A 15263-nucleotide genomic window follows, 5' to 3' on the forward strand; every position below is an offset into this window, starting at 1 on the left:
ATGGAGAATCAGGAGTTGCAACTGACCACTCCAGCTGAGATCCTACCTGACAGTGCCAACTACCAGCATGTGAGTGAGTTATCTTGGACACTTCATTCCAGTTGAGCCCCAAACAGTACGTGAAGCAGCACTCAGCTGAGTCCAGCCAATTCACAGAACTGTGACAAATAATATGATTGTTGTTTTAAGCTGCTGAACTTTAAGTGATTTCTTATGCAGTAATAGGGCTCCTGCATGAGTGAAAGTCAACAGATGAGTGGAGGCTCTGGCGGAGTTCTCATAGTTCCTCATCACTGGGCAATATGGTCTGCCTTTCCTTTTTTGCTTTTCTAGTTCATCCAAGATTTTATTATCTAATTCCTTGTATTAATTACTCCTTGATTGAAATACCTTGAGTACCTTCCATTTTTCTGTTAATTATGTGGTATAACATTTTGTTATCTTGTATCCATAGGACCAGAGAATGTACTATACCTGGGGCGGGTGTCGGGAGTTTTTCGATACTTTCAACCTTTTGGTACTGAAACAGCATTTCTTGACAGGTTTTTTTTTTTTTTTTTTTTTTTTTTTTTCTGCTCTGAGAGAGAGGGAGAGAGCAGGGAGACGGGCAGAGGGAGAGGGAGAGAATTTCAAGCAGACTCCCCAGGGAGCATGGAGCCTGATGCGGGGCTCCATTTCACAACCCTGAGATCATGAATGAGCCAAAATCAGGAGTCTGACACTTAACCAACTGAGCCACCTAGGTGCCCCTTCCTGACAGTTTTCTTAAATATTTACTGAGTACCTGGATATTGTATAACAGCTCTAGGAGCAAATGGTATGGAGTATCAGGTGAAACAAGGGCTGACTACAAGCAATATTTATAAATTTAACTGCAAAAAACTTTACTACATCAGTTGCTAAGGAAAGCGAAATAATGATGATATGGTCCCTGTTCTCTAGCAGCTCCCACTGTAATACAAATAATGTTTTATTGTTATTTTATTTTTATTTTTTTAATACAAATCATTTATAAACAAATTGTAGTATGGTATCATAGATTTGAAAATAGAAATATGTATCACAGGGGATCCCTGGGTGGCGCAGCGGTTTGGCGCCTGCCTTTGGCCCAGGGCGCGATCCTGGAGACCCGGGATTGAATCCCATATCGGGCTCCTGGTGCATGGAGCTTGCTTCTCCCTCTGCCTGTGTCTCTGCCTCTCTCTCTCTCTGTGACTATCATAAGTAAATAAATAAAAATTAAAAAAAAAAAGAAATATGTATCACAGGTGTAGAAGGGTAGAGAAAAAGTAACTATGCATTGAGGCATTAGGAAAAACTTTACATAGGAATTAAAATTTAAGCTGGATCTTGTTGTATAGTTAGACATTTGCCAGGTAAGAAAAGGTCAATCCAGACTAGGGAAAAAGCACATGCAAAAGGTAGTAAAGTGTAAAAGAGATGGCATTATTCAGACCATATTTCAGTGCAATTGAGAAAAGTGTAGAAAAGTTGAATCATGTTATGAAACATACCTTATGTAATGCATAGGAGTTCAGACATAATACTATGATCGCTGAGGAACAGAGGAGTCTCATCTTTGTATTTTAGAAAAATAACACTGTTAGCAATGTGAAGGAGGGATCCAAGCAAGGAGGGACTGGCAGCAAGTCCAGTTAGGAGGCTACAGCAAGGTTCAGGTGAGAACATCAATAGGCTGTGAAGTGAGAATTTATAGCTGCCCAACCTCCAAAACAGCATGACTGGAATACTGTGAAATAATTCCTATGTAAGGTAGAGGCAGCACTTTCTCCAAGGCTTATCCTCATATAGTAATAGCTATTGATTTATCAGTGCCATTAAGAACACAATCCTTAATTTCAAAATTCTAAATAATGGGCCACTGTTACTAGATCTTATTTCCTATGTGTATGATAGTAATAGCTTTTATTGGGATATAAACAAATAGCGGCCTTGCAATTAAATATTTTAGTTTGGCCTTGGTTGAGAGCTTACTCCAAAGAATTCCAGAATTCTACAACATTTGGATAAGATGAAATTCTAGAAACCTGATTCTAGGTATTTTCCTACAATCTTTGAAATACCTTGACCAGAAGAAAAGTCTTTTTTTTTTTTTATTAAGATTTTATTTATTCATTAGAGACACACACAGAGAGAGGCAGAGACACAGGCAGAGAGGGAAGCAGGAGCCATGCAGGGAGCCCGATGTGGGACTCAATCCCAGGACTCCAGGATCATGCCCCGAGCCGAAGGGAGGCGCTCAACTGCTGAGCCACCCAGGCATCCCCAGAAGAAAAGCCCTGCGTTTGGCTCATACTGGGCATGCAGCCTACTCAAAGAAAAAAAGCAAGCACCTGGATGGCTCAGTAGGTTAAACTTCTGACTCTTGATTTTGGCTCAGGTCAAGATCTCAGGGTCATGAGATTGAGCCCCCTGCCCAGGGTCAGGCCCCAGGCTGGATATGGAACCTAAGATTTCTCTCTCCGCCCCTCTCCCTGCTCACACACACACATGCACACTCTAAAAACAAAACAAAACAAACAAAACAAACCCAAACCTATTCAATAAATCAACTTTCTGAAATAGCTTCTGTAACAATATTTCATACTCTGCATAACACAACAGTGGGCAGAAAAAGGGAGCCAAAAACATTACCAGACATTACCTCTGCTTCCTTATTGTGAGCTCTGTAATTATCTTGCAATAGCACACAATTTTGCTATCCTCAGGAAGGGTTATAATTTTTTAAATGACTTCAAATAAAGATATAAAGATTCATCCCAGTATTCCCAAAGTACTTTTGAAGGGAAAGCAGAATGATCTAGTGGAAGAAACATAGTCCTCAGAACTACTTAAATTGGGGTTCAAATTCTGATGCTTCCACTTGCTATGTATTATTGTATTAATTTCTTTTAAATTTAGTTCCCTTATTTATAAAATGTTTATAGTAAAGACAAACCAAAATTTCACTACTTTTACATGTATGATTCAACTGCATATATAAACCTTAGGCTTATAAAACATACCCTTATCCAGTGTAATATACCAAATAAATGTTGCTGAAATAAATATCATTGTTGTCTCTTCTTAACTATACTACCACGTCCTACTACATGGATCCTGGAAGTTTATTAATGACATAAATGTGATGTTAATAGTGTCTTTTATAGGCATGATAAAGGAAACAAACTTATGAGAAGTACCTTGCATAACCAGTTTTGAGCCTGCCACATTTTCCTTCAGTGCATAAGATGTTAAGCTGCCTTAACAGCAAGCATAGTTTCTTCTTCCATCCCCAGATACATCCTTTCTAATACTATCAACTTTCCCTCCACTCCCAATGCCCACTAAAAAATCTCTCAATCACACTAAAATTTTTTTCTGGAAAATCTCCTTCTAGCTTCACTACTAATTTCATGGCAGTGACAAATAAGTGTTATTCATAAGTATACAAAAGTAGGAAACATACTAGATAATATGAAACTGAAAGGAAATAGCTATGGACTATATTGTTTTCCACATCTACTACATTATGCGTAAGATATAAAGTTTCATAAGTAAAGTAAAATTCTACATCTTATATATCTACTACTTTTGATGGTACACCTGTGTTACCAGTCTGCCACCCTGGACTATCAATACCTACTTCACAGAGGTGCTAAGAAAATGAAATAAACCGGGTAAAGTCTAGTACAAAAGTGTCCCTTTCATGTCATATATTTTTTAAGATTTTGTTTATTTATTCATGAGGGACAGAGAGAGGCAGAGACACAGGCAGAGGGAGAAGCAGGCTCCATGCAGGGAGCCTGATGTGGGACTCGATCTGGGGACCCCAGGACCACGCCCTGGGCTGAAATCAGGCGCTAAACCTCTGAGCCACCCAGGGATCCCCATTTATGTCATATTTATCGTATATTATAAACTATATGTGTGCACTTGTACTATACTTCTTACTTCATTTCAACTTTCAACATATAGATCTGTACGTTCAAAAAGAAATGATTGTACACCTATGTCCCTAGCAGCATTAATTACAATAGCCAAAAGGTAGAAGCTACCCATTCATCAATAGATCAATAGACAAAATGTGGCATGACGTACAATGGAGTATTACTCAGCTGTAAAAAGGAATGAAGTTCTGATACATGTTACAACATGGATAAGCCTTGAAAGCATGATGCTAAGTGAAATAAGTCAGACACAAAAGGGCAAATATTGTATGATACCACTTATATGAGGTACCTAGAATCATTGAATTAAATAGAAATAGAAAGCAGAACAGCGGTTACCAATAGCTGCAGGGAGAGAAGAATGGGGAATTATTGTTTAATGGGTATAGTATTTCAGTGTGGGATAACGAAAATGTTCTGGAGATAGTGATGGTTGCACAACAATATCAATATACTTAATGTCACTGAACACTTAGAAATGGCTAAAATGGTAAATTTTGTATGTATATTTAACTACAATAAAAGGAATTTTAAAATACTTGTTAAAAAATAAACACTGTAAAAAGTACACACTATCTTAAGATAGATCAGATACACTGTCTGGGTATGGCTAGGACCTTGGGGTGAAAGGCGATGAGCAAGTAGATTTTTAAAGACTGGACCAGCTTTCTAGGGGTGAAGGGATCAGAAAGGGATCAGGAGATGTGAAGTCAAGACCCACCTTTCAGGGCACCTGGGTGGCTCAGTGGTTGAGTGTCTGCCTACAGCTCAGGCATGATCCCGGGGATCCGGGATCACGTCCTGCATCGGGCTCCCTACAGGGAGCCTGCTTCTCCCTCTGCCTGTGTCTCTGCCTCTCTCTCGCTCTGTGTCTCATGAATAAATGAATAAAATCTTAAAAAAAAATTCTTTAAGAAAGCAAATAAACAACAAAAAAACAAACAAAAAATTAAAAAAAAAGAAAGCAAATAAACACAATCCAAGTACAGCCAGTGGAAGGCTATCTGGATTGGATAATTCTTCCTTGTGGTTATTTGGGTATGAAGAAGCATCTACATTTCCAAAAGAAGTTACAACAAAAACATTTTAATTCAAATAAAAATGTAAGTCATGTATTTTCCATAACTATACATTCTATTTATAAACTCAACATACCATTTATGATTACTGAAAGCTTGCCGTTCTTCTGAGGAGCAATAATCTGAGTGCATAATACTACTCTGTCTATAATAAGAACAAATACTTTTGCTTTTATTTTCCTCCTGTATGTTATTAAATAACAACAGATCTGCTGTAGCTAAGTATAACTCATTTGGTATAACTTAGGTATTTTGAGAAATTCATTAACATTATCAGACCTTTAGGGTACTTCATTATAATAGTACATATTAAAATAGTGCCCTTTTATAAGCCTTTGGAAAATTGACAATACATACTAAAACCAAGTATGTGCATTCCCCATGACCCAGCAATTCTACTCCTATGCATATATTCAACAGAAATGCATATATACAGTCACCAAAACACATGTATAAGAATGTTCTCTGCAGCATTATTCATAATAGCCAAGAACTAGAAATTCCTCAAACACCCATCAATGGTAGAATGGATAAATTTTGGATATAGTAAAATTGGTTAAATTAATGAAATACTATTCAGCAGTAAGAATGAATGACTGCAAATACATACAATGTGAGTCAATCTCACTCTGGCAGGCTGAATAATAGCCTCCAAAGATATGGAGGATCTAATCCCGGGAACCTGTGATCGTTAACTTATATGGCAAAAGAGGCTTTGCTGGTGTGATTGCATTAAGGATCTTGAAAGAAGGAGATCATCCTGGGTTATCCAGGTGAGCTCTATATGCAGAGGCAGAAGATGATGTGACTATAGAAGAGAAGGCCATATGACTATGAAGCAGAGGCTTTAAATACCAAGTAAGGGGCCACAAAAAATACAGGCAGCCACTGGAAGCTGAAAAAAGGCAAGGAGACAGGTGCTTCACTCACAGCCTTCACATTCAGGAACCAACCCTGCTGTTAGACTTGGGCCTAATAAAAAATAGTTTTCAATTTCTAATCTCTAGGACTGTAAGAGAAGGAGTTTGTGTTATTTTAAATCACTAACTTTGTGGTAATTTGTTACAGTGGCATCAGAAAACCAATACACTCACAAATATAATGATGATTGAATAAAAGAGTACACTTGAACGCTGAGTGAGGCAGCACTGGGGCAGCAGGCAGACTGGGCTGCAGTCCATAATGCTGGGTGCACTTCCGGGGCCCAGGAGTATGAGGCAGTGGGCCTTGGAGCCAAGTCTGTCTGCAGCACCTGTCATGTACTTCCTGGCCCAGGGTTCAGACTCCAAGTATGACAGTGAGGCACCTGGAATGCTGGCAGCCCTCTCTTAGCCTCTGTCCAACTTGATTCCTGAGCAGGCTGAGCAGCAGCAAGGTTTGTCACAGCCTCTAAGCAAATTGAGCTGGATCCAGTCTCAAACCCAGACCCAACAGTGCAGTGCTGAGGTGGGGGAGGGGCAGCAGGAGAGCTGTCTGGAATCTGATTTCCAGCAGAACTTCAGGTATTAAATGACCCTGATAGGTGACTTTGCTTTTTGTAGTGCAAACCAGTTACTGCTTGCTTCTTTGCTGGAATACTTGAGCCATGTGCATGAATCCACCTCGTTCAAGAGTTGTTGAAATTTGACAACCTTTATCAAAATGGCACTGCTGTCTTCTTTCACTTGTAGTGAGGAGTTTAGCTCATTGAGACTACATCACAACAGAACTATTGCTTTTTTTAATTTTTATTTATTTTTTATTTTGGGGGCACTTGGGTAGCTCAGTTGGTTGAGTATTATCAGACTCTTGATTTCTGCCCAGGTTGTGTTCTAGGGCTCACTGGATGGAGCCCCATGGTGCTGGGCTTTGCACTCGGCAGGCAGTTTACTTCTTTCCTTCTCTCTGCCCCTCCTTGCATCTGTGTGCTCTTTCTCTCTAAAATAAATAAATAAGTCTTTTAAAAAAATATTTTAATCTCTATATCCAACATGGGGCTTAGAACACAAACCCCAAGATCGAGAGTTGCACACTCTACAGACTAAGCCAGCCAGGCGCCCCAAGCTATTATTGTTCATCAGCTAACAAAGAGTTCCTCAGGATCCTTGTGAGGATAATTCTCATATCCAGAAGATCAGATCAAGGAAAGTAGCTTTGAGGAACAAACTTCACATTACTTAAATGAATTACAACATCTTGCCACCCTAGGAAAACGTGGATATAAGAGAGTACTCAAAATAGGAAAAATTAAGTGGTATTTTGCAATTAAAAAAATCATGATTAAGGATGCAACTATACAGATTGTATGAAGGTACTATAGTGAGTGAAGGTGTTGACAGGTCTTCAGCATCCTGATATTATAAGGCCATCATACTGCTTGGATAGAACATGCTCATGTAGCCCAAATGCAAGATTGAATTTCTATTTAGTTGCCATCTCTGGAAGTGAGTTCCAACCAGGAGAATGAAAGAGATCAGTATGATGTTGAAAATGATTAAGGTAACAGCTCATCCATTATCCTCACCAAGTTCACCTTAGAAAAAGAAAAATCCTTAGGAGAATGTGGCATTGAAAACCAGACTAATAGACTGATGAACTGTTATCACCAATTTAGTCACAAAAGATGCCAGTGAATTTGAGTCATTCATTTTACTCTAAGAAAATGGCTTGGCTGATTTGTCTTCCAGATTATTGAATATCAGCTACCACTTGGGCATGATTACACTTAAAATTTCACATCCACTGAGGAATCTTCTTAAGAAAGCTTAAAACTTGTTGGGGCAGACATCACCTGATGTAGTGTCACTTGATGTTGCATATCCATATCCAGCTCTGGGAGCTCTCTCTGTGGGACTGGATAGCTGAGAGAAGCAAGCAGAAGTGTGGGGGCCAATCTGCACGCCATTATGTTATGGCCAGCGTTGCAATAAAAATCTTTCAAGAATTGGAGGAAGGTGTATTTTATATTTATAAAATGGGAATAGTACACAGACATCTGAAGCCCAGAAATATTTTCCTCATGGCCCTGATCAGCAAGTCAAAATAGGAGACTTTGGCCTGGCCTGCGTAGACATCACACAGAACAGACTGGATCAGTACGACAAGGCAAGAGAACACCAACATATACTTCTAGAGTGGGTACTTGTCTATACCCTTAACCTAAAGAGTTAGAAGGATCTGAGTGTGACGCCAACTCAGATATGTATAGCTTGGGTGTGATCATACTAGAACTCTTTCAGCTATTTGGAACAGAAATAGAGCAAGTACAAGTTTTAACAAGTTTAAGAACTAGTCAGATATTTGAATCCCTCAGTAAAAGGTCCCTCAGAAGCCAAGTGTATCTAGCACTTAACAAGAAAGAATGCAACTCAGTGACTGTCTGTTCTGTTCAGCTGCTATAAAAGTGACTCTTGCAAAATTCTGGAAATGTTAATCTCACCCTACAAGAAAAGGATAATGAAGAATTACAGAAACAGCTAAGCCTCCTTTCTTATGACACAAGGGTTAAAGATGACATGGAAGATGGGAATGTGCTTGTCTAGCCTTAATTAGGCTCTATAAATGTGAAAGTGGTCTTAAACTCTTTAAGCTAGTCAACTGGAATGTAAATTTCCAATCTTTATTAGGGTGTAAAGGGTATAATACTATTCTTTAGTAAGCCAGCATAAGACTTATTAAAGTGAAGTTGTAAAAGTTAAAAAAGAGTACATTATCTATGATTGCATTTACATAAAATAAAAGGCAAAACTAATCTATGGTTTCAGAAAACAGAATAGTTATTACTTGGGGGGAGGAAGAAGATAGTGTTAGTTCATACTGCTGTGTCTTGGTTTAAGGGCCAGTGATAGGAGTATGTTTAATTCGTCAAAACCCTCACTTATATATTTTTCTATATGTATGGTATATGTTTTAAATGTTGGTAACGTTTCAACATTTATCAATGTGATAGTCTACTGAAAAACATAGATATATATCCAAGGAAATGGGGAAAATATTTACTAAACAATAACTTTATTTAAGAATCCTAAAGATTTGTTTCTCTCCCCACAAGATTTAAAAAATCTCAACAGACAGTATAGTGACTTTTAAAAGCTAAAAAATAAGCTAAAAGTAAAACCCTGCTTAATTAGCTTTGTTATGCCTATGTCCTAAGACTGTAAATTACAAAAGTACAAGTAAAACCACATTTTTTGAAATAACAATAAACAAAGGAGAAAGTCAGGTACTACATACCAGATGATCAAAATGTGTTTTGGGCCAAAGATTCTTGAAACTAGTAAAAATCTTAATAGAAATCTCCTGCTGCTAATCTGTGTAGATTATTAAATGTAAATACAATTTATAAAACACATCAGAATTTTATTGCTTGAAGAATACAGCATATGAAATCACAAGAATGTCAAAATGAAAAGTCACTAGGCTTCAAACATATAATACATTATCAGATGCAGTAAAATATTAATTAACCTGAACTCTGCATCAGGAAAAAAAAACAGTGTGGAAAAATATCTAAGTTGTTTACTTAAGAAACAGATAAAATAGAAAGTATAAGGATGTTACAGTACAAATTAGAAAAGCCAACACTTATTATTTCTTAGACTAGACTACCTTTGGTACTTAAACTTTAAAAAAACAACCCCTTCTACCTTGTCCAAAGCACTTCATGGATATAGTATCAACTTCAACTTAAAATATCCAGCAAAATTAACCTTTTTCATGGCATGGGGAAAGTGTATTTAATAAACGTATGCTAATATTTTACTTTTTCTAAAACTGCAAAATAAGATTAAGAAGTCTAATACTTATAAACTTTACTTTTTTAGTTCTTCAATTAAAATTGGAATCCTGGCAGCCACAATTTATTCTTGGGCTTGGTGAATATACAAATTTAAATGGTTTGGCAACTGACATAGGAATTTAGACTACTTTATACTATCTTTAGTGGCTTTTCCATTCTGTTTCCAAAATACAAACAATATGTCATTTCTTCAACACATTGGATTCCTGTAAAAATCACTACCATACTTTATTTATTAGAACCAAAGTAAAGCTTCTCCCTTTTAATGAGTAGATTGAAACTATTTACGTTTCATATACGGCTGATCAGTTACGACACACTTTCTTAAAATAAAACCAATCATTTTTAAAGCTATCACTCAATTATGATGGAGACAATGATGCCATTTCAAAAGGAAGCACTGGACACTCTAGGCCATCTAGTCAAGAAAATGTAAAAGTAATGCTAAAAACAAACAATAAGTAAACTATAACTACAAGTTAAATTACAAAAAAATCCCTCTTTTACAGTAAGCATGCTTATTAACTTTCATTTCTTTCCCCCAGCAAAGGTCTGAATATTCATGAATCTCCTTTAAACCAATGGAACCTAAGCAATTGTTTCACAAGGTCCAATAAACATGGATGGACTGAGCAAGTAATACTATTAACAATTATTGGAGTGAAATAGTAAGAATCATGACAGTCCTCAAAATTGGGTAGTCTTTGAAATGTAATAGTGAAGCTCAAGATGAATTATGCCATAATAAAACTGTAGTTTTCACTTCTACATAAAACAAAAACAAAATCAAAAACATAACCCACTGAATTTATACAACTATTGAACATACTCCTTGCTAGTTTTTGAATGTTTTGAGATTTTTTTAAACAAGTATATTTATCTGAGCATATATATTTATTGCCTATATATATATATATATATATACCCATTTTAAAAGACAAAAAATTCAGATACTACAAAACTGAACTCTTTGTTTTTTCACCAACCTGATCTAACATCTACTGCATCACACAACACCCTCCCCCCAATAATTTAAAATTCCCAATTTTTAGTTTAGTTAAAAGGGCAGAGGAAATGCAAATGCAGATTTAGAGTTTCTGTATAAATTTTACTGTATTTTATAAACTTGACGTTTTCTGTAACACTGTTTATTGATCAAATAAAGGACTCACTGCTATCTAAAATTTCATAAACACCATTAAAAATTCAAAATTGATATTATACTGAACCTTAAATTTTCAATAGTTCAAAGAGACAGTTTTTACATGAATAGCACACAATAGATGAAACTTAACAGCAGACATCCCTAGAATACCAATGGCAAGTCCACCAAGATGCATACAAAATTACAGATAAGCATTTCTTTCACTGTTTTCTTGTGCAGGGAAAAACATTTATAGAGGAAATAGAAACTCAGCTGGTAAATTTCAGATATCATCATCATCTTCTTCATCCTGAGAAGATCCTGCCTGGTTAGATGCACTGGCTGTGGCAGCAGCAAGCTGTGCTTGTTGAGCAGCTTGCTGCATTTGAAGCCATTCCTGCTGGGCCAATTCTGCTTGCTGCTGTCTAGCCTAAACACCAAAAACATAAAAACAAATAGTTTTTTTTTTAAATTCACAACATACTCACTTTGGTTAAATACAGATTAAGCCAATTACATACTTAGTTATCAAATTTGGATATTTTCCAACCACTATATAACTGTTACACATCTGGAGAATATGAACTCTTTAAGAAAATATAGTTAGACCATTGCCTCTCTGTCAGCTGAGGACAGTTTCCAAAACTTGGTTCTCTTACAGGCAGTACCCTTTATGCCACATAATTTTATGACCTTTGGTTCAACTGAAGTTGAAAGAGCTGGCAGAAAGATTTTTGGTTCCTTTCCTGCTTCTCATTCCTTTTGTTTTGATTCTTTTGTCCTCTCAACTTAAAATTAACACGTAAACATTTTTCAATCTAAAAATTATTTCTGTGGTTTAAAAGTTGTCTAGTACAGTACCTCTAACTCTTAAGTACTAATAAATATGAATGCAATAGCTACCTTGATGTGTGAGTTTCTTTTTTTAAGATTTTACTTATTTATTTGTTTGTTTAAGAGAGAAAGCACACACACACTCAAGCAGGGGGGAAAAGCAGAGGGAGAGGGACAAGCAAATTCTGCCCCAGCACGGAGCCCAGTGCAGGGCTCTAACCCACAATCCTGAAATCATGACCTGAGCCAAAATCAAGAGCTGAATGCTTAACTGACTGAGCCACCCAGGTGCTCCGATAGTTTGAGTTTCTCTTACAGTTCCCTACCCTAAATACACATTTCTCCTCTGAACCCTGCCCCATAAATACATACACGTGTGTACACACATATATACCCTTCCCATATACATACTAGAGAAAAGGCACTTATCCAGAACTGAATTTAAGTGAGATAGTTAAGATCCATTCCTCTGATATATCCTCTCCACAACCATCAGAGAATTTTAGAAACTGGGGCACCTAGCTGGGTCAGTCAGTAGAGCATGCAATTCTTGATCTCAGGGTCAAGAGTTCAAGCCTCACACTGGGCATAGAGCCTACTTTAAATAAACAAATAAATAAGGCTTTATATTTTAAAGCTTTATTCTTAATAAAATAAGGAATTTTAGAAACTAAGATACACATATAGGCATTACACACACTGTTGCAACAGCTAAAAGCTCTTTCCCAATTTAATTTTATCTATTAGCTTTAGAAAAATCACACCAACAGGGAACGAATGAATCTGTTCCTGAATAGATCATATTGGATTCTACCAAAACAATGCTGTTTCTCCTTCTCTGCCTTTTCTCAGAATTGTTACTTAAGCCTGGCTCGTACCCGCCAATTCCGAGTTACCATTTAAAACAGAAATTAGTCTTTCTTGATCCTTCTAGGTCATATTGTACACTCTATTTCATATGCCATAATTCTCTATGCATTCTCATATCTACCTACTTTATTCTTTAATTATCTGAGCATGTATCTTTTTTCTCCACTAGCCTTGAGAATAAAGACTATTTTCATACTCTTTGTTGCATTCCCAACACATAGGCTCTGGTATTTTCTGAATGAATGTTTTGTGGGAAATGGTAGTACTCAGCATAATTCTAACATTAAGATTTTGCCCTGTATATTCCTGATTTTTCTTAATAATCTGTCTTGAATTTATTATCCAAACATTTCTAGAGGAGAATTCTAATCAGACCATCATTATACTTTAAAAAAATCATCTGTTACCAATTAAGTCCAATTTCTCAGCTTAGAGTTCAAGGTCCTCCAAATTACTGCCTGCCCAAATCTATCTCCCAAATCAATTTTTGTAATATGTACCTGGTACTCCAAAAAAATCTAGAACATAAAATGTTGCCCATATACACCATACCCTCCCCATTTTCACTACCTTATGCTGATATTCATTCTATTTGAAATTTCCTATTTTTCACCTATCGAAATTCCACTCTTCCTTCAAATTAAACTGAAATACTACTTTTTCCATTAAGTTTTTTTCTGATTCCTAACTGTATCATTCGGGATCTAATCAAGAGATAGAAGTCACACTCGTTAGGACAGAGAGAAGGAAATATAAAGGATTGTTAACCAAGTATAAAGTTGGTAACTGCATCACTGAAAGGCAAGAAAAGAACACTGTGACATCGTGCAACTGGTAACTACCAAAAACAGTCACCATCCCTAAAACTAGGGCAACAAAGGAAGAGGGTGGAATTTTTAAAACTTAGAAGCTTAAAGGAACAATTTTTGGAACTGAAACTAAGACCTCTGAAGAAGGGGCACAGACTGTTAAAAAGCATCCCTGAGCTTGGTAGAGGCCCCCAAGGTTTGAGAACCACATCCCTGAGGTAGAGGGTGAATGTTTAGGCTGGTTCTGTAAGTATTAAAGAAACTGCAAACTGGATCCAGTTCCTGCTATAGGAAAAAAACTGATGCAGCCAGGGTGAAAAAGTACTGGTAGGTTGGTGAAAGGTGCATGAAGCCAATAGGAAGTACAAGCGAGGAGTCCAAATGCTGCCCTCCTCCTCCAGCCTGGCAATCTTCCTCTAGGATCCCCTACTGGCAGCAGAGTCTAATAAAGTCCTCAAGAAAAGCAGAAATGTGGTTTGCTGAGTACTAGGCTTGGTCACAAACCAAAGAATAGAAAAGTGGGTTTCAGGCTGAGAAAACTGTTTAGTAACTGGTACATGCTGTTTTTTTCTTTTTAAAACTTTTAATAAACATAACTATGCTTACAAAAATACACTCATATTGGGTAACAGAATGCAATAGAAGTTAACTCACCCTACTCAATTTGGACCAAAAACTTAGTATATAGTCTAAGCTTCAAAGAAAAAAAAAAGGTTTAAATTTTGGTTTATCTTTTACCTACTACAAGTGTATATAAAAGATTCTCCATCAAATGCTACTAAAGCAAATGCAACAAGAACCTTAAGAAATTAACCTTTGGTATGTCTCAAAAAAACAACTGTGCTGTGTTTATAAAATTGGTGCCTCAAAACATTGTAATGTTTCAATGCCAGTTTACAAAGTTCAATGTTTTATGTTGAAAAGGGTGGGGAGAGCCTATGTACACATGTGAAAATGTAAAAGCTATCCAATTTAGTTAATATTGTATGCAGATCACAAATCCACACAAACCAAGATTCAGACGATTTCTTGAGTTTGAATTAACACTATCAGCTTGGTTCATCTGCTGAGGTCAACAAGAAAACTGCATACTAAGCGGTTTTTCTGAGTTATGCAAAAAAGAAAATGAAGTTTCTTCCCCAGCTTTTCAGTCCAGACCTGATACTAAACTAGAGGCAAGGTATTCCTTCCATTGTCAACATTCATAAGGAGACATGTAATGAGGTCTGCTTGGGTTTAATTTTTTTTTTTTAAGACTTTATTTATTAGAAAGGGACAGAGAGAGCAGAGGAGCAGGGGGAGGGAGAAACAGGCTCCCTGCTGAGCAGGGTGCCAGATGTGGGGCTCAATCACAGGACCCTGAGATCATGACCTGAGCAGAAGAAAGAAGAACGACTCTTAACCAAATGACCCACCCAGATGCCCTTGCTTGGGTTTATATTTCTATTACCATTCACATGCAAAATAACTGGCACACTCTTACACCGCCAAAATCTAATGTGATGTCTCCGTACTTGCGATCTCTTTATATCTTCCTCATGAAAGTAATTAGCCTCATTATAGTTGTCAGTGTATCTATATCATACCTCTCCTACAAGCAAAAACTTTTTTTGTTTAGAACATCAGAAACCATGGGGATCCCTGGGTGGCTCAGCGGTTTACCGCCTGCCTTCAGCCCAGGGTGTGATCCTGGAGTCCAGGGATGGAGTTCCACATCGGGCTCCCCGCATGGAGCCTGCTTCTCCCTCTGCCTGTGTCTCTGCCTCTCTCTTTCTTGAATAAATAAATAAATAAAATCTT

At 37.1% G+C, this 15263-nt stretch overlaps 1 protein-coding gene and 1 pseudogene across 1 annotated transcript in view; one reads left to right on the forward strand and one right to left on the reverse strand.

Moving 5' to 3' along the window:
* Positions 1-8550, forward strand: LOC112679168 (eukaryotic translation initiation factor 2-alpha kinase 1-like; annotated as a pseudogene).
* DR1 (down-regulator of transcription 1) overlaps positions 5021-15263 on the reverse strand; it is a 23185-nt gene continuing 12942 nt past the window's right edge. The window contains exons 3-4 of the mRNA XM_025417606.3: positions 11225-11380; positions 5021-6946 (exon numbers count right to left, since the gene is read on the reverse strand). Of these exons, the coding sequence (XP_025273391.1) occupies positions 11234-11380 (147 nt within the window). The 3' untranslated portion in view covers positions 5021-6946; positions 11225-11233. The remainder of the gene's footprint in view (positions 6947-11224; positions 11381-15263) is intronic.

Source organism: Canis lupus, chromosome 6 (genome assembly GCF_003254725.2).
Source record: "Canis lupus dingo isolate Sandy chromosome 6, ASM325472v2, whole genome shotgun sequence".
Taxonomy (NCBI): domain Eukaryota; kingdom Metazoa; phylum Chordata; class Mammalia; order Carnivora; family Canidae; genus Canis; species Canis lupus.